Here is a 24532-nt window from a genome sequence, read left to right as displayed (position 1 = left end):
GGGATTCATAACTTATGGAAAGCGATTCTGACTGCTAAACAAACTGGGAACTCATCATACTAGGAACTAGGAGAGTACATGATTCCTTATCATATGCCTGAACACGAGCTATGATCATGAAGCTGGACATAAAGCATGAGTATGTATCGGAATAACTGAAGTAAACTACTGAAATAAGAATAGATTGAGCATCACTCTTTCTCAAGGCCAATTCCACAACTTACTGGCACATCTATTATCATCTGAAAATTTGACTTAGTTACTCATTCTATCATCTCACTCTTATATTTAAGCCACTAATCTAAGTCTGTGAACCACTATATACAGTCTGGTATAAACTGAAATTACTTTACTCTAGAGTCAGGGATATAACAATACACATAAAACTAAACTTACCCTGTAAGACGGTATCTTCATGTATAACAACCAATGCTAATACCTACTTCTAAGATTCAACCCTTAGGTTTCTATATCTCCAAAAGTCATCATATAACAGCTTAAACATTCACCAACTCAGATTCTTCTAACACTAAACATGGGTATCTCCAAACCTTTGTCGGACTATATCACTTTTGTCATAGTCTACCAGCATTACGACTCCAAACTTATATCTCTTTACTATGAGAATTAAGATCATATCAAAAGGCTTAACATTATCTATCAAAACTTCTTAACTTGGCTATTTAGAACACCATATACCATTTAACTAGTCTTTCTCCACCTAGAAACTCAACGGCACCACTAGTCACACACAATATGTAATAACCTTAGAAAAATACTGCAATTTCATATCACCTTGGCATACTTCTACTTCATACATACCACATCATACTTCATTACGAACTAAATAAACTTAAGCTCTTGCATGCATTATTCAAGTCTATTAGATCGCTTCCATAAAACTAGTATCATTAACCAAGAAATAATCACATCCACCTTCATGACATCACTGCTATGCCTCAAAATCTACTACATACCTTCTCACAAGTAGTACTAGTCTACAACTACCAAAGAAAAAAAAGTCAAGGGGGTAGAGTTACATAATAGCCATGGTCAACCTTAATCTTATATTATAACCCCATACAATCTTATCTACTTATACAACATTCTCACATCACACTTACTTACCCAAGCGTACATTTAGACTACCTTCAAATTCCACAAACAACCTTGTGTCTGTAATTATAACTTACTGGCTAATCTAGCCATTTTTATACTTTGAGCAAAGAATAACTCACCATAGATAATTACTCCTTCTCTACCTTCTACTAAACTAGCACACAATGACGTATCACAAGAACTAACAAAATGGACAATAAGTTGTTAGTGCATCGAAATAGGCCTTACACGGCTTCACTAGACTTTAAGTTTCAATAACACAATGATAACAAGATTACAAAAGAAAGAAACTTGACACACAATAATCAATGATCTAAGGATACATATCTTACTCTGTATAAATAAAAAAAATCTGAGTCAAACACTTCCCCCACAGACTACCATATAATCACACATGTTACTAGCTACCACATTAGTTTATCACTAAAAAGGGGTAAATCATCCTCAAACATCGGTTATTCAACTAAAATATTTATTTACACAAAAGTTACCCTCACTCTGACTTCTAACTTTGTGACTTCACATCACCAACTTCTTGGTCCAACATCACTACCAATAGGTCATGACACCGACACTTAACTTATACTACTACTCGGGTGGAAATACAGTTCCAACATTCTGCTGCACATCATCCCCTTTAAGCATGACATCAGTAACATAAATTCTGAAAAGGACTGAATACACTCAATACGACAGGTTAAAAAGTATGATTTTATCAGAATCAAAGTTCACACTAGAATCAATACACTCTGAGGCACTAACGGACTCTTCACAAGTCCTTGCACAATTTCAAAATCTTATATGGCTCAATCAGAAAGAACCATGTCATTTAGACTAAACTTTTGCACTTGAATCACTATGAGACATGTCTCAGAACATCAGAGTAAGAAAAGAATTGGGATGACTGTTACTTTCGTATGAGCAACACCATAGCATGAATTAGAGTATGAAAAAGGAACATTCTGACTCTATTGCACTAACTAAAACATGAAGAAAGAGAGACATTACTAAACGGCTTGTAGCCTCCTACTTATAAGTGTGGTGCGCTACACACCTATAAATACGACTCTACCTGATGCAATTTTACGGACACCCTGGGACCATGAACCGTGCTCTGATACCAAGTTTGTCATGACCTAAACTAGGGTCCAGGCCATGACGACATCTCGAACTATGAAGGCTCGGACGTCCTTTTCTATCTGATCTGGTAATCATGCACAACATTCATAATATAAAAGAAAATGTGGAAATAAAATCTAATACGGAAACATGGTCATTAGATCTGGGTTTCAAGACATAAGAAAGAAAAATTGCAATTCAAAACATCTGCATACGATCTGACTCAGTCTGCAAAATCTCTAATACATCTCAAAACTATTTTTAAAATTGGGACAAGGCCCCAGTAGACCAAAACCATATCTAATAATAGTTTTCAAAAAGTAAACAGGCCTTCTAGAATAAAGAAGGTTCACCAACTAGACTGAAACTCTGTCTGATAAAATCTATTACTTTTCTGGACCCCTAGACTGAGCCTCAGAACCAGGAGGGAAGAGGGGGTCAATACGGATGTACTGGTATGCAAAGTAATCCACAATAAAACTTTTATATAAGTAAAATAATAGAGAGCAATTTTTATGCATAAACCATTCTCAAAACACATGGGCACTTTCTGAAAATCATAAGTCATTCTTGTCAATGCACTGTCTGTTCTTTGTATTACTTCTAAGTTAGGTGGCACTCCCCTACAACTCTGATACTCCATAGGCTGTATGGAATCCTCCATTGACTCGGCAGGGAAGCCCCCAACCCAAGTATACCGCAAGGGTAAGAGTCTTTGATTCTGATAGGCCACACGATACTAGGCCAGCGTAATATAATATACCCAGATCGGAAAATCATAGTTTTTGGGCAATGAGTTATCTAAACTCGTTCCCTCTTCAGGGAACCACCTAACATCTCTTTATGCTCTATTTTAGCCTTTTCTAAACATGCATCATTCTAAAAGTTTAAAACATGAAAGTCTGATTTCAATATTAGTCTGTCTCTGTTATGGCATTATCTAAGTTGGTATCGTCATACCAAGACTGACAAGTCGTTATTCTGAGCCATATATGATTATTTCATTCTAAAATAGTGTTCAGGCCACTTGATCATCCATATAGTGTAAGAAGAGTCATATTTAAAATCATAAGTCAAAAATTATGCAAAGGCTTTCCATTCATTCAACAATTTCAATAAGTAGTGGCCAAATTCTCAAAAACATTCTTGAAGTTTCTTTGTTTATCAATCTCAACACTTAAAATCATTAAAGCATTCCTCTCTCCCATTCTTAATCATCATGAATTTCATATAAGACACACTACAAGAGAAATGGTTATTAGAGAAAGGGAATCTGGTCTCTAAAAGTTCAATTCTTGTCCTTAAATGTCAATAGCGACCAGAAAAATTTGGTCGCCACAGGTCCTTATAGGCTTCTTTGCTAAAAGGCAATAGCGACCACATTTCTTTATGGTCCCTAAAAGTATTTAGCGAGGCCTAAAATCTGGTCCCTAAATATGTTTTAATGACCAACTTTTTGGTCCCTAATTCATGATTAATTGCATATATTTTCATCCCTATAGACCTTTAGCGACTAGATTCTACTGTTCCTACAAAATATCTATAATTCCTAAATTCTATTTTATGGACCATAATTCCTAACTATAAAATATACATTACACAGAACAAGATGCACATAACAAATATGAAGATAACTTCTCCATATATATTAAAACTAATAATGTATTTACATCTCAAATTGCTGAGTAGCCATGACATAAACGTTATGGCACTGTTTACGCAATTCAAATCAACATTCCTTGCTATAATAGTTCACATAACTTTCTACACTCTGCTCTTCCAACATGATTCCTTTGCTGCTCATTGTTGATGGCCCCAAGTCCACAGGTTCATTGTCTTTTGTTTCCATAAAAGGACTTCTAGTCTCCATAATTTTTGCTGTAAGATTAGAATTTTCAAAATTTTCACCCTCTTTGTAATTATGATTGTCTACAACCTAAGATATTTCAGCTTATCCTTCTGACCCTGGTAGCATATTTCCCATCTTAATTGATGGGTCAATTGTGTCTGATTCAACATATCTTACATCATCAAAACATGATGAGAGTTGTTCCGCTTGCTTTCTTTCATTACCTTCTCTTTATGTTGCGACATAATCTATACCAGAAAATTTAAGGACATAGTTTTCAGCTGGCTATCTAGATCATATTTTGAACCTGCAGCCACATAATTTGAATTAGGAAGCTTCATAATCACACTTGACACAGTTCCATAGATATATTTTCTGATGTAAGCTCCATCACTCTGGTAACCAAGGACAAATCATTTCTATGGTAATACTTAGGTAAGAATTAGTCTTCACTTGGATATGACCTGCAAGAATAGCAGCAATCCTAAGTCAAAATAAAAATAATTAAGTACTCCTTCTGTCACAAGTAACTTTTCCTTTTTAGTCTATCCCATAAAGAATGTCACCTTTCTATAATTAGGAATAACTTGACTTTAAAGTTTACCTTTTACCCTCAATGAAATGATTTATAGCCAACACAAATATTTAAGGTTTGTTTTAAAACATAAATTTCATATACAAGCAATACAGTCAACATAGTCAGACACTAAATAAGAATCAATGGGAGAAGTATTCAGTTATGACCTCGTTAATTATTCTTCAATTCTTGATCTAGTGCTTAGCCCTGAGTTTTCAAGTTCATTAATACATTCCTGGTAAAAAACTTACTCCTGCATGTAGACTTTGCAACATTGAAACCAATAAGATCACACAGCCTGCATATAGGATATCAAAATACTGAAGTCATTGTTAGTTATGCCAACAAAATTCTACATTCAAAGTTGATAAGGAAAAGAAGCTACAGATAATAAAGTTGGAATTCTTAGTGGTGGAAGACCATTTTGGCAAATCCTTGCAAGTCTCGCCCTAAAAATAGACAGCACATAGCACACTATGTTTAAGAATGTTACACTAGTTTAGCTAGAAAATCATGGTAACATAGGCACATCTATTAAACCAATGAAGCTGCCAGACACTTTACCTGAAAGGACCCATTGCCATTCCAACTTTAGCAAAGGCTATATCTATGCAATATATGTCTGCTCCATATTCAACAAGCAAAAGAGCAGCTTGGGTGCAAGGAAATAACGTTCTATTAATAGCAAAACCAGTGCAATTCCTTACTACTACAGGGGTTTTCTTTATCTTTTTTCCAACATCAAAAAAGTCTACAATTACTTGGGAAGATGTCTTTTGGGAGCGAACAATTTCCAGAAGTGGCATCACATGAGCAAGACTGCACCAACTTACAAGAATCAATAAATAGAACAAATCAAATTACGAAAAAAGAAAAGAGTTTAACTTCTTTACACTGTGCATGTTCATTTATTACTAACTTAACACATGCATTGGCTTATCCATATACAGATGAGCAATTTTTATCTCCATTATCAGATAAGTTCCCTGAGAATCCAAAACATAATTTGGGAAATGAAAAAGTAGAAATTAGATTTTGTGTTACACTTCATCAACCGTTCAACAGACTACAGTTTCCTTGGAAATTGAAACCGTTTGTTCAATCGGATTGGATGTGATATCATATATTTAATCAAAATAATAGAGTTTAGAGGTTGTTTACTTACCGGTGGTTATAAGGTTAAGCGGTGGTCGTTACGGCTATAAGGTTATAAGGTTATTTACTAATATAAGGTTATAATGTTAAACGGTGGGCGTTAAGGTTATAAGGTTATAAGGTAGTTTACTAATATAAGGTTGTTTATTTAACGGTGGTTATAAGGTTAAACGGTGGACGTTAAGGTTATAAGGTCAAAGGGTGGCCGTTAAGGTTATAAGGTTGTTTACTACTATAAGATTATAAGGTTAAACGGTGGGCGTTAAGGTTATAAGGTTATAAGGTTGTTTACTAATATAAGGTTGTTTACTTAACAGTGGTTATAAGGTTAAACGGTGGCCGTTAAGGTTATAAGTTATAAGTTATAAGGTTTAATGGTGGCGGTTAAGGTTATAAGGTTATAAGATTATTTACTAATATAAGGTTATAAGGTTATAAGGTTAAACGGTGGCCGTTAAGGTTATAAGGTTGTTTACTTAACGGTGTCCGTTAAGTTTTACGTATAGATTAGGATTTAAACGGTGGCCGTATAGATTAGCAGGTTAGTCTCGCAAATAAAACTATAACGTTTATGAAACAGGAAGAGAATACACATGGTTTCTAATCCTTGAGAAGGTTGTTTTTCTATTTTGGAAATAAAAGGAAGCAGTATTTCCAAAGTAAAATAGTTTGTGATTAATACATTTTCTTATCTTTTCCTTTCCACGTGACATTATAATTATTGGTAAAACTAAATTTTCATGAACTAAATCATTGAGAAGGTTGTTTCTCGATGTTGTAAATAATAGCGAGTAGTATGAGAAAGTAAAATCAGTTAAGTTAATTTTCATTCATTGTAGTACTATCTTTCACTTTCTAGGTTTAATTACCAATGTGTCATTTTGACGTATCTTTTACCTTACTGTTTGTTTCTTTCTTTCCATTTTAATCTAATTGGAATTGGTATGCTTTTGTGACTTTGTAGGGGCAAATATTGGTGGATAAAGAGTAGCAAGTGGTGCAATACTCCTGTTTGTAATGTTTGCAAGGAACAAGTTTGTGTTTTCTTTTTTTCTCATTCAAATCTTTCTCCCTTTGTGCACTTTATAACCAGTCCTTCTTGAAACAGTTTATCATTTTACACTATAAAGATGATAACAAACTATTTGAATGAGTTAACAGATGCTTCTATTATGTTTGATTGTTGCTTTTTAACATCATAGATCTTGGTACAGATTTGCTCGGAGTGGTTAAGGTGTACCTTCTGGGGACAGTCTGTCTGTAAAAAGCATACATCTGATGGAACTCCCTGGTGTTGTGTCTGTTCTAGATTTAAGGTTTTTAAACACCTTCTATATATTTTTAGGTTGAAGATGTTCCCGATTGAATCTATGGTCAGTAATAAAATGACGTAAGGTAAAAAATGAGCTGACTGTATACACAGAAAAATGTGAGGTGTTATTCAATAATTAGTTAACTATAGCACCTAGCATGTTACAAAAATTGGTTGATTACTGACCTCTCAATAATAGATGTCAACTTAAGTATATGATTCATTCAAATTTCTTACAGTTGCTCAACATTTATCATGATAACTCAGAACTTACTCACCTGTTTGCAGATAGGAGACATCAAGTATATCGCTCTGAGTGATGGTCGACAACTTTGCCCTGATTGTTGTTATACAACACTGATGGATCCTGAAGACTGTAAGCCCCTTATCAGCAGCGGAGATAAGTATCTCATTTGGCTTGATGGTTCAAGAAATTGAAAAATCCATAATGCACGCAACAGAGCTATATGAATGAATAGAATAATAGGAAACAATATTGATTAGGATCCAGTGAAAGAATCATCTGTTAAACCAAAGCCTTTGATTAAAGAAAGAATCTAATTGACCTTCCGTTATACCCCCAAAAGAGCAACATTACACTTGTATAAAATTATTCTCTTAAAAGTATTTTCAGCTATCGGTTTGTACCCTCTGTCTTGGACTATTTCTAACCCTCACCAAGCAAACACAATTAACAATACTGTGAAAAGAACTATTTTTTAACAAAATTTTGTCTTGAGTCGGGGATCTAATGGAAACAACCTCTCTCTCTCACCTTTGAGGTAGTGGTATGGACTGCATACACTTACCCTCCTCAGACTCCACTTTGTGAGAATATACTGGGTATATTGTTGTTGTTGTTCTAAGACTTTATACTTCATGTTAGTTATGTCAAAACAATAATTAAATTGGGGGAGGGGCGGGTGTTCAAGTAAGGTTTAATTCATAGTACCTGTAAGAAGGGTGCCACGATGATTAAAGACTATGCATTTCATGATCCCACGCTCCAAATACTCTTCGATAACTTAAAGGAAATCCCTTACAATGGGTCTTAATCCCAGAAAAGAACCCAAAAGAAAAGGCCCGTGTCATTAAAGTAGGAACGGAAAAAGGGAGATTTTTTCATATATAACTCCAAGTTATATTTGAATTACTCCATATAACTGAGTTAATGTAATTCAAAGCAGAAATCTGAATTACTCCATCTTCAGATCGTCCAGGTGTGTTAAGAGCTTTCTTGTTGAATCAAGTTATATTTGACTTACTCCATATAACTGAGTAAATGTAATTCAAACTAGAAATCTAACTTACTCCATCTTCAGATCATTCAGGTGTGATAAGAGTTTGCTTGTTGAATATCTGAACATTGTAGAGCTCCATAATTCGTTCGTAATTCTCTCCCCACAATATTTGAGCTTGCCATTTGTTGAACATGTCCTGACTTCAAAATAACTCGGTGATATATATTGTCGGGACTATCAACGGGTGTTTCAACAAGGTACAGATAACACTGATATTTTGAACAAGAATAATATAGATAGCAAATGGACAATGTGATAGATTATCGGGCCAATTAGAAAGTTACGCAACACAAATACATTCAATTAAATAGGTCATCATTTCAGATGGCATTCAAAACACATCAACTTAATAATAAGAATGGCACAAAAAAGGACAGATCCTGATCAAATAAAGTAAAAAAATAATAGATTTCGATCGAATAAAGTGTTAGTTTAGTACTATCTAATCCCAAGTGTTAGTCATGATAAGGATACCAGGAAACAGAAACCCCAAACAAATGCATCAGACCTTATGAATCGTAAGGATAAAATTTATCAAACTTGAAAAGAATATGTACCAATATTACCATGAGTGCAGTTACTTTCTGAATCACCAGTGGCAGCTTATTCATATCAACTTCCACATTAATACGCCTTTTAGTTATGCTCCCACGAATATCCTCATATATTTTTCCAACCCTAACATGGTTAAAAAAAGCAAAGATATAAACTGACCATGCACAACTCCAAATAACAGTTACTTGTGTGAGTTCATTAACAAACTTGATGATGTAATAGCCCTCTTCAACCACATATTTCATGTAATCATCCCTTGATATCCTATCCAATAACTCATCTTGTGAGTCTTTAATCTCTACAGACTACAGTTATATCTTTTGCAAGAAATATCTGCACATTCAACACAAACGTAAAGAGCCTTTAATATGACATTTAACTGCATAGATCACATTTGTATCAGGAAAAAGGAAATAAAAGAAACTGTCAGCACTGTAACAATTCCTCAACCTTGATAGCTAGTAGGAAAAGAGTCCACTAAACTAACGACAGACTCCCAGAATTCTTAGGCATCAAAAGTTGTTCCATCTTCCTGCAGGTTGAAAATCAATACATCAAAATTAGAAGTTTAGAGGATAACAATATAATTAGTAGCAAACTGAAACTGGGTTGGTGAAAATATAAAGACAGTCACTCACAAATTAGCAATGTAATCTTCTTCCCTCAAATTCTTGACGATTTCATTCCAAAAATATGCAAATCGAGCAGCATCAACTTTATTTCTCTCCAACACCTGCTTCTGAATAGGAATAGGAAATCAAACAACCAAACAATTGATTGGAAGACAAGGAATACCTGAAATCGATTCTAGCAGGTGCAAATTCAAGATTAGGGCAGAGCTAAACACACTAATTTAGCTGAAATTAAAGAATTTTGATAAATAATACATTGATGAACAGATTGATAAGGGCTGGATGGTTTACGACCAGCATGTGTTAGAGAACTTCAGCGTAATTAACACACATCAATTACTGAAATTAAAGATTAGGGATGAATGTTATTGTCGATGAATTGATATCGATTAGGGTTGCAGCTCAATGTCGATGATTTAAGTTTGCAGCTCAATATTGATTAGGGCTGAATATGTTTTGGAGAAAAAATTTATGTGGTTTTTCTTCATTTTTTTAAGAATTTCACAACTCTGTCGCCCAAACTTTTGTTAAAATAAAAAGAATTACTAATTTATTTCAATGATTGGTGAATGTCTAGGCGCTCAATTACAATTTAGGCTTATTTGTGACCAATTATTATGTTTTTTAGGGACCATACTTACTTCCTTCACTGTAACATATAAAATTAGGGACGAGATTAATATCTCATCTCAATATATATACTTTTATAGATGAGTTTATTAACTCGTCCCAAAATATTGGTCTTAAATAAAGCTTTTTCTTGTAGTGAAAATTAGTATCTTGAATCATTCTGTAAATCATAAAATGTAAGGACTCATAACTTGTAAATCAAATAATAAAGTAATGGGAGAGAGAGATTATATATTTCATGGTCTCGATTCACAATTCATGGTTTTCAATGCATACGTACATATATACAATTCAAATCAATTTGGGGGAAGACCTAAAGACCAAAACAATATTATCGAAGCTTCTAAAACATGAATGTATTCATAAATTCAAAAAACTCTTTCTTAAAATCATGATTTCTATACCTATGAGATTTTAAGAAAACCCCGCGTACCTCGATTATGAAGAATAATGAATGATCCTTGAAGCCTATAGTTTGGGGATTCCAAATCTCTGATCAATTTTGAAAATTCACGGTTGAATCTTGAGTTTCTTGGAGGAGAAGTATATGAACTAGGGTTTTTTGTTTTGAGGAAAGTCTTGAAAATGTCGTATATTATGCTTGTATAGGTCTAAATCTCCTGTTTGAACGTTTTAAGAGACTTGAAAAAATTCCAAACTACCCTTGTTAACTTCTGAACAAAATTGAAAAAATTTAAACTGGGAACCCGATCTTATGGGCCACCGCGACGCGCCACTATCGCAGTGGCTCACTGAAAATTGATGAATGGGAATTTGGCCCACTCCGCGATGCGCCACCATCGCGGATTCTCACTGAAAATTGACCATCGTCATTTAAACCCTCTCCGCGACGCGCCAAGGACAGGAATGACGGTGTTTTACGACTAGGACTTAAATTAACCATAACTCCTTCACCGAGTGTCCGTTTTGGATGAATCTTATGTCGACGGAAACTCATTCAATTTCCCACACTACTAAAATGATTAACATGTCATATTTGCATAGGACTTATTTCTTTTGGATCATCTACGCATAGAAATGACAGTTTTCGTTCTAACCCGAAATGTGGGGTGTTACATTATAAGACTCACTTTTTTATGAGTTATGTAAATAAAAAGAATAACTCACATAAAAATTGAGTTATATTTATGAAAATTATCACTTTTTTTTTGAGTTATCCTTATTTATATAACTCACACAAAAAGTGAGTTATATTTATTTTTATACTTTATGTGATTTTTTATAAAATATGATGTGAAATATGAATATAATTAAAGAGGAAAGACATATTTTTCCTCCTAAAGTTGTCACCAAACCTCACTTTAGCCATTAAACTTAACCTATAATTATTTAACCCCTTATGAACTTTAAAATGTATTATTTTACTCCTTTAACGGCTGACATGGTAAAAAAAAAAAAAAGAAAATCAAAGTGTGTTTTAACTAAAAAAAAAATATTAAAAAAATAAATGGGGTCCACTTTAAAATGTTCAGCCACTTTTTTTCTCCTTTTTCCTCACACCCCACCACCCCATGTCTTCTTCTTCCTCAATTTTTTTTTCACTTCTATCCACCAAAAATCTTCAATCAAATACACAAATTGTACATGTAACGCCCCGTAAAACTCATGCATATACTATCTTCAAGTGGTGTGGTTTTAAACTTAAAAACTTGAAATATTCTAAGTGTTGAAAGACTTAGACTCATTTTTAGCTAGTAATCTTCGGAGATTTTATTTTCTACCTTCCCGACGTTCATTTTTAGATTTTTTTGTTGCGTTGCGATGGAGCAACATTGTAGTACATCTCAGAGGAGTTTTGGAACTTTTAGACGAGCATAAAGGCGAGTTTGGGGTTGTATTTCAGTAAGGGTCCACGATCTGCAGGCGTCGCTTGGCAGATCATCTGGCCTGGGCTTGAGCCCGCGATTGAGCGGGCGAAGCCTGCTAAAAAGCGGTGCTATAGAGCCCGAGTCGCCTGGTGGATCGGCCCAGGCTAAATTTTCAGCTCATCCAAAAAATTAATGGCATTTTGGTAATTAACCATTCCCCAATCATCTTAAACACGGGATTTAATCCCAAATACCCCAAAATACAACCTCATTCACCAAAATTGTTCAAGAACTCTCTCAAGGTTTTCAAAATAAAAACTCAAGCAACTCAAGATTCAACCGTGGATTTTCAAAATAAATTGAAGATTTGGAATTCCCACAACGTAGGCTTTAAGAAGCACCTATTATTTCCGCATATAGAGGTACGTGGGGTTATCTTAAAAAATTAAAGTTCATGTTTTAATATTGGAGATTTTGAAATTACGAATATAATCATGTTCTAAACATTTCAACGATATTGATTTGGTCTTTAGGCCTTTATCCGAACTGATTTGGCATATTATATATGTATATGCATGTGTTTCGAAAAGATGATAACTTGAGAGCATGAACTTTATGGAATTTCTCTCTTGATATGATTTTATTTTAAATTTTCATATGATGTGAATTTTTTGAAAACATCTTGAGAAGCATGGCATGAAATGTTTTGAAAATTGTTATGATTGGATATGATTTGACTTGCAAGGAGAGGGTTGTTTATGTTGAAATATGATGAATATAATGGTTGAATGAAAAGAATGATGTGATATTGATGACTTGCAAGTCGGGTATGACGATACCCTATAGAATATGATATGTGATGGAATTAAATGAAGTTGAATGCATTGATTTTTCATGAGATAGGTGGATGCCCAAAGAAGGCGTTTGAGTATAAGGGCTCATCGCTGGAAACCGTGCTTATCGACATGGGAACTTGGTACCATGCTTTGTGATCTTGTGTACTCGATATATATTATCCCAATTTGGGACTATAGTTAGGAGCTCTGCTTTGTGATCTTGTGCACTACCATACTTCATTGGGTCGAGACACCCTACTGTGTGATCTTGTGTGTCTTCCCCTCACTTATATTCTAATCTTGGCGGCAACCGAGGTTTGACAGTTGGTGTAAATGTGATATTGTAGGGTATTCCACCTAACTCAGCTGCATTGCATTGTTGTTGAAAAGTTGTTACATTATGCCCATGTGTTTTAAATAAGAAAAGAAAAATAGAAAGTTCACATCTAGTTTTCTTTTCTAATTTTATAAAGCTCACATATTATGTGAGCTTTTTATTTTTTCTTTTCTAATTTTTATTTTATAAAACTCACATATCTATGTGTTCTTTTATTTTTTTTACCTATTTTTATTTTATAAAGCTCATTAATTATGTGAGTTATCTAACCTCTATTTTTATCATTTGCCTCTATTTTTATCATACGAAACTCACTAATTATGTGAGTTATTCAAATATAAAATAAATAACTCATTTTTTAAGTGAGTTATCCATTATATGAATATAATTCTTAAAATATAAAATATATGAGTTAAACGGTAGAAGTGATAGCCAAATGGAGCTTGCCAATTATGCTCTATGGAGACACTTCTAAGTATGCTATGATGTTTTTCAGATATCAAGGTAATACCTTGACGATCGCACACAGCATGCAGATGCAAATTGTGCAAAAAAAACTCATATATTCTCATATTAGCATTGGTGCCCGAGTAACTTGCCAACCAAGAAATAGTTTATGCTCTTAAAAATAAACTATAAACATACTATATCAGTTTTCAAATTCAAGAGCAAGAATTAAACAATGTAAATATATATTTTTATTCCTACTTTTTTCCTTTTATTAAAATGTTACTTTTCTAAAAGATAATATCAGACTGCCACAAATAAAAAATCTCTACCAAATTGAACCAACTTAAATTCTACCCATTCCTCACCTAAACATGTACCAAACATAGCATTAACCAATAAAAAACATATTTAGACAATCCACCACCACAATAGCATGTAGTTTTGGTTTGAGCTCTCTATAAAAAAAAATCCTAATTAACAATGTTTTGCCTTTAAATGGATTTTATGCGACCCAAATTCAGACTAGTCAGAGCGCACATACGAGTATAAATATTGGGTGAAAAACTTTAAATGGATCTTACACGAGTCAAATTAAAATTAGTCGGAGCACACATATGAATACGGACATTTGATGGGAAACTAAAAAAACAAAACATGTGTAAAAAATGCAATCAGTTTCAAGTTCATTTGATTTTGCAAAACATGATGCATTAAAAGTGGTCAATGGGTTCTTTCTTTCCTTTCAAAGCTTCGTTTCTTCGTCTTAAAATCTTTTAATGAAAAATGGTTAAGTAACCTAAAAAGAATTCTATCATGGAAAAGCATCACAATTGAAAACCCAATAGAGCAAGCGCAAGTTTTGTACTCTAAACAAAGTCACTTGCTTAACATAAATGCATTAATCATCCTAATATATTCTGACTCGAGGCATGGTGAAGTAGTCAATGAAGCGGATGAAAATTAGGAGCAACCAAAGTTTAAATCTTAGTAGCATCAAAAATGTCAGGTAATATCTTCCTACTGCAATTGTCTAACCTTTATGGACTGAGTTACACGGTATATATGTATTAGTAGAAGATAACAGATACCTGATTGAATAGTCGAGGTATGAGTGAACTTGATTGAACGCCACTATTAGGAATTTTAGAAAAGCGACGCTATCCATCGCAATTAGTAATTATTTAAATTTTTCTTTATTTTTTCTAAAAAGTGACGGTCAGCGTCTCTCTTTTTTAAATTAAATAAAAATTAATTTTTAGAAAAGAGACGTTGATCATCGATATTTGATATTTTTTATTTAATAATGGATAAATAATTTAATATTTTAAAAAATTAAATTAAATATTAAAAAGTGACGGCCAACGTCGAAATTGGCCGTCGAAATAAAGTCAACTTTTTAGTCCACCATATTAGGGAAAAAGACTCATTCTTTTCTTTTTCTCTCTCTCTCTCTTTCTTTCTTTCTCTCTCGTGTTGTTTCTCCTCTCTCTCTCTCTCTCTCTCTCTTCCTTTCTCTCTTCCATCGCTATCAGTAACACTTCGAGGTCGTCATCTATGAGATCGCTATCAGTGATATTCACACTTTGAGCTAACTTTCCACGGATCGCTAACATTTTTTTTCTGTTATGGAGAATTTTATATTTTTAAAACTTGTGGTAGAATTATCAGGTGTTTTTGTTGATTTTTTTGCTTAATTTACTTCGAATTTGATTTTTTTGTGAGTTAAATGGTAAAAATATGCAGAAAGTATTCGAGTTTTTATATTTTTATAGCTGAATTAAAAGGGAAGGATTGGGCTTTAACCTCCATCCAGTAGGTATGGGAGGCGTATGAATTGGGACTGCAGCCTAGTGTTAGGGGCCTTAATTTTGCTAAGAGAGAATATTTGGGCATCCCTAAAACTGAAATGATTCGGGACAAACTTAAGGTAAAATAGATTTTTTTTTTAAATCTTTTAACAAGACGATCAATTAAAACGAAAAGAACGGAATAAGTGAGCAGTAATTTTGAACACAGGGGGGGAGTATAGACATGTTTCCACATAATTCTGTTTTAGAAAATCTAAATTGAAAGAGACCATCAGCAGCAAAACTTAAAGAGGTTTCTTTATTGAAGCTAGTGCACTTCCAGCTGTTGACCCTTTAAAGCCCTTTTCCTCAAATTCTTTGCTTCAGCTGATACATAACACACATGAATTTAAACTGTTGAGTATATATACTATGAAAAAAGGGGGGCGAACAATACTTCAAGATTCTGAGTTTTGTATGTACCCTTTTGGTTTTTGTTTCTTTTTTTGCAAGTAGGAGCTAAGATGGTTGAGGAAAATTGTTTCTTTGCAAAGGTTTGTTCTTTTAACTTTTCCATTCTTGTTCTTCATTCTAAACATTTATGTGTTCTTTTTCTTTTCTGTAGATCTTTTTGAGTATGTTAAGCTAAGATCCAGCTAAAAAATTGTTCTTTGGAATTGGATAATTTACATTCTTGTTTGAGCTGGAAACACAGCTTCCCCCTCATCTTATTAGGTTCTTTGTTGGTGCTACAGTGTGTGTTTTGGTGGGTTTGAACTTAAAGTTATTTTAGAGTATATTCTTGTTGACAAAAAAATATTTAGGGATGAGATTACACTCTACCCTCCCCAGACCCCATCACATCTTATGAGATTACACTGTGTATGTTGTTAGTGGTATTGTTTCTATTGATATTGCTACATTATGTTGAAAAATAGTTTAAGATTTGTTTTTTTGGATTAATATTTCCATTATGAACAGGTTGGGTTGCTATTTCTTGGAAAAAATGTTGGTTGCTATTTTTCGACGATCGTTTGCCTCTTTCTCTTCAAATTAGGTCAAATAAAGGTAAGTTTATTCTCTCTATTTTTATATAGTGAAGTCTTTATATATCATGTAATGGTGAGATTATTTGTTGTAGAAGGCTTATAAATCCATAGGTTTTGTGATGACTATATGGTGTGAGAGGGACATGTGACGCCTCTACTTATTAGCGCTATTAAATCTATTGAATTATTTGACTTATATTGCAATTGAGAATGTGAATTAGTGACTTGAAATGTGAAGTTAATGACTTGCGACTTGAAAATGCTTAAGTGTTGCTACTTGAAATGTGAGGTTAATGAGTTGAAAATGCTTAAGTGTAGTTAGTTCAAATTGTGACTTTGTCACTTAAAAATGGTTAAGTGTAGCTACTTGAAATGTGAATTTAATGATTTGAAAATGCTTAAGTGTAGTTACTTGAAATTGTGAACTTGTGACTTGAAAATGCTTAAGTGTAGCTACTTGAAATGTGAAGTTAATGACTTGAAAATGCTCAAGTGTAGTTACGTGAAATTGTGACCTTGTGATTTGAAAATGCATAAGTTTAGTTACTTGAAATTGTGACTTAAAAATGGTTAAGTGTAGCTACTTGAAATGTTAAGTTAATGAGTTGAAAATGCTTAAGTGTAGTTACTTGAAATTGTGATCTTGTGACTTAAAAATGGTTTAGTGTAGCTACTTGAAATGTGAAGTTAATGAGTTGAAAATGCTCAAGTGTAGTTACTACAAATTGTGAACTTGTGACTTGAAAATGCTTAAGTGTTGCTACTTGAAATGTGAAATTAATGAGTTGAAAATGTTTAAGTGTACTTACTTCAAATTGTGAACTTGTGACTAGAAAATGCTTAAGTGTTGCTACTTGAAATGTGAAGTTAATGAGTTGAAAATGCTTAAGTGTAGTTATTGAATATCTATATTTTTGTAGATGGATCATCGTCTATGGATGTATGATATGAATTAAGTGTAGTGATGAGTTTGTTGACCTACTCCTTAGTGTTAGTTGGATTTGCTCCTAGACGTTTTTTAGACATTAATTCTTGAACCTAACTTTTAACCTTTGAATTAAGAAGCTTAAAGACTTAGTTTTGGATGTTTTTGAATTACTTGTTAAGTGTTTTTGAATATTGAATAAGTGTTTTGGATGTTATTAAAGTGTTGATGATTTGAATTACATGTTTTGATGTAGTTCATTGTATGATTAGTAATCGGTGTTGCATGATGTATATATCAAATTGTATTTATTTGACAAGTGGGATGCAGAAAAAGCTAATTTTTGCAGTCCCAAAAAATGCAGAAAAGCGACGGACAAGATTTCTTTTGTCCGTCGCTTTTTTAAATAAATTTTCAGAAATGCGATGCCTTGCGTTGCTTTTTTATTCATTATGAAGAACATAAAGCGACGATCAATGTCACTTTTTTATTCATTATGAATAACAAAGAGCGACGATCAACGTCGTTTTTTTAATAATTATGAAACACAAAAAGCGACGACCAATGTCGCTTTTTTAATAATTATGAAAAACAAAAAGCGACGACCAACGTCGCTTTATGAAGGACAACGTCAATATTTCTGAAAAAAAATTATTTTTTTCAATAAAACAACGATGTCAGTCGTTTTTTGTTCTTCAGTTGTTCATCATGTTCTTCACCTGAAGAACAAAAACCGACGGACCAACGTCGCTTTTTGTAAAATAAGTAAAAAAAAAAAAATTCAAAAATCGACGTTGTCCGTCATAATAAAAGCGATGTAGGCCGACTTTTTAAAAAAAACAACGCCCCTTTTTTAGACTAGAAAAAAACGACGTTTGCCGTCGCTTTTAGCCAAAAAAGCAACGCTAGCCGTCGCTTTTTTGCATTTTTTTAGTAATGTAGCACCATATTCATATTTTATATCACTAATAAATTGTGCACATAACTTATATATTTTTAGAGTTATATTCATATTTCACATCATATTTTATAAAAATTCACATAAATTATAAAAATAAATACAACTCTTTTGTGTGAGTTATATAAATAAGGATAACTCACCAAAAAAAATGATACTTTTTATAAATGTAACTTACTTTTTTTGTGAATTGTCCTTTTTATTTACTTAACTCACAAAAAAAGTGAGTCTTATAATTTTCATAAATATAACTCTTTTTTTTTTTGAATTATATGTAAATAAAATGAATAACTCACAAAAATAAAAGTGAGTTATATATTTTTTGTTCAGCCGTCAGTAATTTTTTTATTAAAAAATAAAGATATAATTTTTTTGTGAATTAAGCATATTTTAATATCACACATATTTTAATATTTCTTTTTCTTTTGAGATATATTTTGTCCCCAATTCAATTATCACTTCACACTTCTGTCCTTATCACATCTCTCATTTCCCAACAATAATATCTGCGCCGACACATCTTTTTGTTTTTTTTAGTCGTGATGGGATGATGGGTGAACGTCATCACATGCACAAAAAAGTGTCTGAATTATTTGCTCGTTTTTGCCCTTTTTGGTTAAAGTGACATTTATTTGACTCTCACCCACTTTTTGATTTATCGCTTCATTCCCATAGACGACCTTTTCTGTTGATGCATTTAAGTTAGTACGATCAATAAAAAATAATATGAATTTAACAAGACACTTTATATGATAATGATAATAAAAATATAATAATAATAATTGTGCATTGTATAAATTAATTATTTCTCTGATCTTCTTTATTTTTCATTCACGCAAGTATTTTATAATTTTGCCTACCAAAAATTTAAGTAGCGAAAAAGAAATAGTCTATTTTTTCTCATAGCTGATGAACACATACTCATAAAGAAATTTCAAATTTTATTCTAAAATAGAAGGCTTCCAAAAAGAAAAGATCAGAAGTTGAAATAACTCAAAAATCTACGCTGAATTTGGTAGAGAGGATATTTTTTTCTTTGCAACACTCTGTATTAAATCTTTGGAGTGTGGTTCTTCTCCGGATGCAGAATGTTTTGTGAAACAACTTTTGATTGAATAGGACGTTACACCTCTTTGAAGCTACATTGATAACTATTACCGAAATTTCCTATTTGCTTAATTTGTTTGTATACATGTACAGAATCTCGAATAGAGGAGGCAGTTGAGGAACCTCTACCCCTCAGAATGAAAGATCTTCCCGCATTCAAGACATCTAACATGGATGCACTATATCAGGCCATTGAAGGAATGATCCGAGAAACAAAAGCTTCATCAGGCCTGATAATTAATTCATTTCTTGAGATTGCTTAGCTTGGGGCATGGCAAATAGCAGTCATCCTTTCTTGTGGGTAGTCGGGCTCGGGTTGATTTGTGGCTGAGAATGGCTCGAAGCGTTACCTAGTGAGTTCTTGGAGACAGTGGATAGAAGGGGACACATTGTTAAATGTGCCCCTCTGAAACAAGTGTTGAAACATCCTTCTGTTGGAGCATTTTGGACACACAGCGGATGGAATTCAACATTGGAGAGAATCTGTGAAGGGGTACCAATGATTTGTATGCCATGTTTCGGTGATCAAATGGTGAACGCAAGGTATGTTAGCCATGTTTGGAAAGTAGGGGTGCAATTAGAGAATATCTTGGAAAGGAAAAAACATTGAGAATGCAATTAGAATGCTGATGGCGAAGGAAGAACTGAACCCAATTAAAGAATGGATGTTACAGCTGAAGGAGAAGGCAAATTCATGTCTAAGCTCAGGCGGCTCTTCTTATGAGTCCTTGAGGAGCCTTACTAGTTACAACTTACATCTCATTATTTTGATCATGTTTATCTTCTGTTTATGGACACTCATTTCATATTTATGTCTGGATCTATTAATTAATTTGACAATAAATAAGTTCTTATCAATTACTGCTCGCTCATTTTGATTCTCCTGAATATTTAGATACCATGGTTATACTTTCTACACTCTTAGACCTTACTTGAAGCTGAATGTTAATAACTCTTCTAATACTCCAAATATCTAATAGCTTGCGACGGCTTTAGTTGGGGTTCCATTTATAGATGTTGTGCTTGGTTTAAACAAGAAATGAAATAAATTGAATTTCTGAGAAGTTGCAGCTTTTTAAGTTTCAGAATTCAGATTAAACTCAAAATTAATTGATATTACTATCCCACAGAGTGAAGTGAATTGGGCTAAAAGCGAAAGAATGATCTAGTCTTTGTTTACTAAACTGATCAGTTTGGTCTGGAACTGGATAGGAAGATATAAAAAGATAAATCAGACATTATGGAGATGCAATTAGAGATGGATCCAATATTTAAATTTAATCGCTTCAACTTTTATACCTTTTAGTGTATACTCTGTGTCAAAACCTATGGTTAATGCATACTTGTAATCGTTTTTGTGTTATCACTTTGATCTTATTTTTCTTAAATCATTGATCCTCTCCATCCATAAAAGCTTGGTTTATTTATTGCTGCAGAGCTACTTGTAAATGACTGCAGTTCTAAAAGTGAAGCTACATTTGTTGGTAGAGCTATTCAGAATGGGCAGAATAAATCTGCAATCTCTAGGCTACAACTTAATCCCAGCTAACAAACACTAACAAGATTAAGTTTCAAGCTGAATCAGGTTTGTTTCAGTGGCGGAGTCATCGATCTTATGTCCTGTATAAGACGGTTCAGATTAATGTATGACGACCCACCTTCATTGACAGCTCTTTTTGCCAAACTTGCCATGTGCTCCGTTCGTTGCGAGAATTCACCTTTTCTCTTCTCAATCAAATCTCTAATTGATTTTGCAATAATGTCTCTGTCACATGTATCTTTTATGTCCAATCCCATCTTCCAAACCTCTCCAACGAATCTACTGTTCACTTGTTGATCAGCAAATCTTGGCCAGCAAATCATAGGCACTCCTTCAACTATACTCTCCAATGTGGAATTCCACCCAGAGTGAGTCAAGAAACCCCCAATTGCTGTATGTGCCAACACCTTTTCTTGTGGAACCCAATCAGTCATGTAGCCCCTTGCCTTTGTACCCTGCTCCAGCTCCGCAGGAATCTCATCTTTTCTCTCTTGTCCTATTATCAAGTCTGGCTTCATCACCCATAAGAACTTTTGTTCACTATTCACCATACCGTACCAAAACTCTAACAACTCCTCCCTTGTCAACCCTGCAATGCTTCCAAAACTGACATATATCACAGATTTTGGTGGCTGCGTATCAAGCCAACTCATGCAACTTTCATCTTCTTGCCACAAACTGTTTGAAGAGGTAGATTTTGGAAGTCTAGTCTTTAGATGGGCATGAACTGCTCCAATTGTGTAAACATTTGGACACACTGTTCGAATTTGAGAAAGTATGGGCCCTTCAAGGTCTTCAAATGTGTTAAGTATGAGTCCCCGCGCTCGAGGGGTTTGTTGCGTCTCAAACATGAGTATCCTCATATCCGGGCTAGTTAAGTCTCTCGACCGACAAAAGCTTGGAAGGTCTCGCCCCCTCAGGAAATCTTCCATGCCTTTTACCTTCGTCAATGTGAAGTCCATTGCATTTTCTGCGAGTCATGTATAACCAACCACGTTAGTTCAGAAGCAAAATACCAGTTTTAAAAATAAATAAATAAATTAGTATATGTATATATATAAATGGTAAAGAAAATAGACCTTGGGTCATGAGGTGAGAAATTCGTGTAAGGCCATAAAAGGAGGAAAATAATCTCATCCAAGTCGAGATGGATCTAACACCTCCACACACCCAAGATTGGATATGTGGAGTGCAGATAATATAACATGAGAGTTTAATACCAAGTAAATTAAGAATTGAGATGAGTTTTTAACTGTCATATTATGTGACGAAATAAACTTTTGAGTGTAATTTGATCCAAAACTTAGTTCATAACGTGAGAATTGACCAATATCCATAAGAAAAAACGGAAAATAATCTCATTCTGCATAGACGGGGGACACTGTCCCCTTCCCCGGAATTCTACTGCATGAACAATATATATAATACGGAAAATCAACCTTGGATAATCTAAGAATTGGATTAGTTTAACTCTGATACTACTATGAAGAAATCATTAAACAAGGGCTTATCTTTCCACCCACTATCAAGACAGTTATAACCATATCTCTATTTTTCTCCCCCTTTAATTTCCGGCTTACCTTTGAGGGGAAGTTCTCCAGCTTGAATAAGCTCAGGGATGCAAAAGTAGGACCAGAAGGAACAGGCACTGATGGTGCGGAAATAGATAATAGGCAAGTTGATTTCCTCGGCTGCATCATCCGCCATGCTTAAGATTCCGTCGGCTATGATACATGTCACGGGAGAATTGACAATGAATTCTTTAAGAAATGGTTTGGCAATTACACTTAGAGAATGGTACAGCATCGATATTCCATCACGAGTATTCATGTTATCCATAGAAATCCCATGGGGAAGTGCTTGCAACTGGAATCCGCTACCAAATCTGGACAACACATCTGTGTTTTTTAGGAGGCGTTCATGTGTGTCGACGGTGACAAGAAAGGTGATATGAAAGTTGGAAAGAGAAAGAAGCTGAGCCAGTTTAAGCATGGAGTTCACATGGCCTTGAGCAGGAAAAGGGAAGATGGCAACATGAGGTACCAAAGCCAATGGATCCATTACAAACAGATCTTAGCTGGTGGAGTAGTGGTGTGTTTTCCTACAACATCTTACACCAGAACTAGAAGGGAAGCAACAAAAAACATGCTAGTACTCTCCACCTCCCTTAATAGGCAGGCCAACTTTTATTTTATTTTTCAACTACCACCTGAACCAATTAAATTACAGGGAAAGGACATGGGCGGATCATTTAAAAAAAAATGGCTCATAATTTGAAAATATGAATAATTGTAGTCAGTCGGTTCAATTTATTTTCCTCTTTTAGCCATCGGTCCAGTCGATCATATGCAGTTTCTATACTCAATTGATACACATTTATACTATATTGATACACATTTATACTACATTGATACATTTTTTAAAAGAGAAAGAGGGGATCCTATACCTAATTGATACTCTTTTATATCATATTGATACACTTTTATAACAAGATAGAAGGAAAATCTATGCATTCATATGCAGTGTTTATATATCCAATCGATACTCTTTTATACTAGATTGATACACTTTTATACCACATTGATACAGTATGTGCAAGCATATACAATAGATATTTTCTATTAACCGCTCAGTTAAGACAAATAACAATTTTAAAAAAATTGAAACGGGAAGTATATTTTTACTTTGTAGTTTGATATCAACAAATCTTCTTTTATTACACTTTTCTACCATATAACCTACCTAAAAATCCTTACTTTGCTTCGAAATTCTCTATTTGATTTTGAAATTTTTGTTGAAAATGATGGGAAAATCGAGTCCATCCAATTAGCAAGCAAGAACGCGGTGAAAGACGATCCTTTATCTATTTATGAATTTATTGAGGATGATTTATTATTTATGGGTGAAAAACTATATGAATCTAATTGAATACAAATTCTTAGAGAATTATACAAAAGTTTGTGGCATGAAAAAAGTAAAATAAGTATCAGAAAAGATAATGAAATGGAGAATTAGGAGTTTAAATGAAAAGGAAGTAAAGAAAAGTAAAGTTATATTTTGATTTTAAAGTATTTCTGATAATATATAGTTAAATATATAGAAATAGCTATTTACCGATTTTTTTATTTTAAAAGCTATTTTTATAAAATTATTTTAATTTTAAATATTATTTTTATCCTTTCCTCTTAAATTATTGCACTGGGACAAGTTAGCTTTGCCCATCCTTTTAAGGATATTTATGATCCTAACTTTTCATGTATCAGACATACGCCAATAAGAAAGATATTTTCCCGAAGTGCCCAATTTCATTTTTGTTTGTTGTTTTAGGAGGCCGCCGCAGTACCTAGATTAGAAAAGAACTAGATGCACGACTAATCTATCTATTATTAATAAGATTGAATAAAATCTTTTCAAGTGGCATCCTATAAGTTAGTCATTTGATATATTAAAAAAAAAGTAGTTAGA

The 24532-nt window shown here is 33.6% G+C and overlaps 1 protein-coding gene and 1 long non-coding RNA gene across 10 annotated transcripts; both read right to left on the bottom strand.

Moving 5' to 3' along the window:
- Positions 1-3854: 3854 nt before the first annotated feature.
- On the bottom strand, positions 3855-10218 carry LOC107848510. 9 transcript variants are annotated; one of them, XR_007046988.1, is made up of 9 exons: positions 9875-10217; positions 9626-9726; positions 9438-9519; positions 9195-9320; positions 8999-9110; positions 8443-8572; positions 7410-8181; positions 4832-4962; positions 3855-4551 (listed from the first exon to the last, which is right to left on the bottom strand). It is a non-coding gene; the product is annotated as an uncharacterized LOC107848510 (long non-coding RNA). The 9 variants fall into 9 exon arrangements; XR_007046987.1 differs by having other exon boundaries at positions 7410-7594; positions 8084-8181; positions 9626-10215; XR_007046991.1 differs by having other exon boundaries at positions 7410-7505; positions 8084-8181; positions 9626-10215.
- Positions 10219-20931: 10713 nt separating this feature from the next.
- LOC124888559 (7-deoxyloganetic acid glucosyltransferase-like) lies at positions 20932-23240 on the bottom strand. Its single transcript, XM_047399204.1, has 2 exons — positions 22648-23240; positions 20932-22037 (listed from the first exon to the last, which is right to left on the bottom strand). The coding sequence occupies exons 1-2, from the start codon at positions 23126-23128 to the stop codon at positions 21109-21111; spliced, it is 1410 nt and encodes a 469-aa protein (XP_047255160.1). The 5' UTR covers positions 23129-23240; the 3' UTR covers positions 20932-21108.
- Between the last annotated feature and the right edge of the window lie 1292 nt (positions 23241-24532).

Source organism: Capsicum annuum, chromosome 11 (genome assembly GCF_002878395.1).
Source record: "Capsicum annuum cultivar UCD-10X-F1 chromosome 11, UCD10Xv1.1, whole genome shotgun sequence".
NCBI classification, from domain to species: Eukaryota; Viridiplantae; Streptophyta; class Magnoliopsida; order Solanales; family Solanaceae; genus Capsicum; species Capsicum annuum.
Note: the sequence above shows the minus strand (reverse complement) of the source record. Positions and strands in the feature narration are given on the sequence as shown.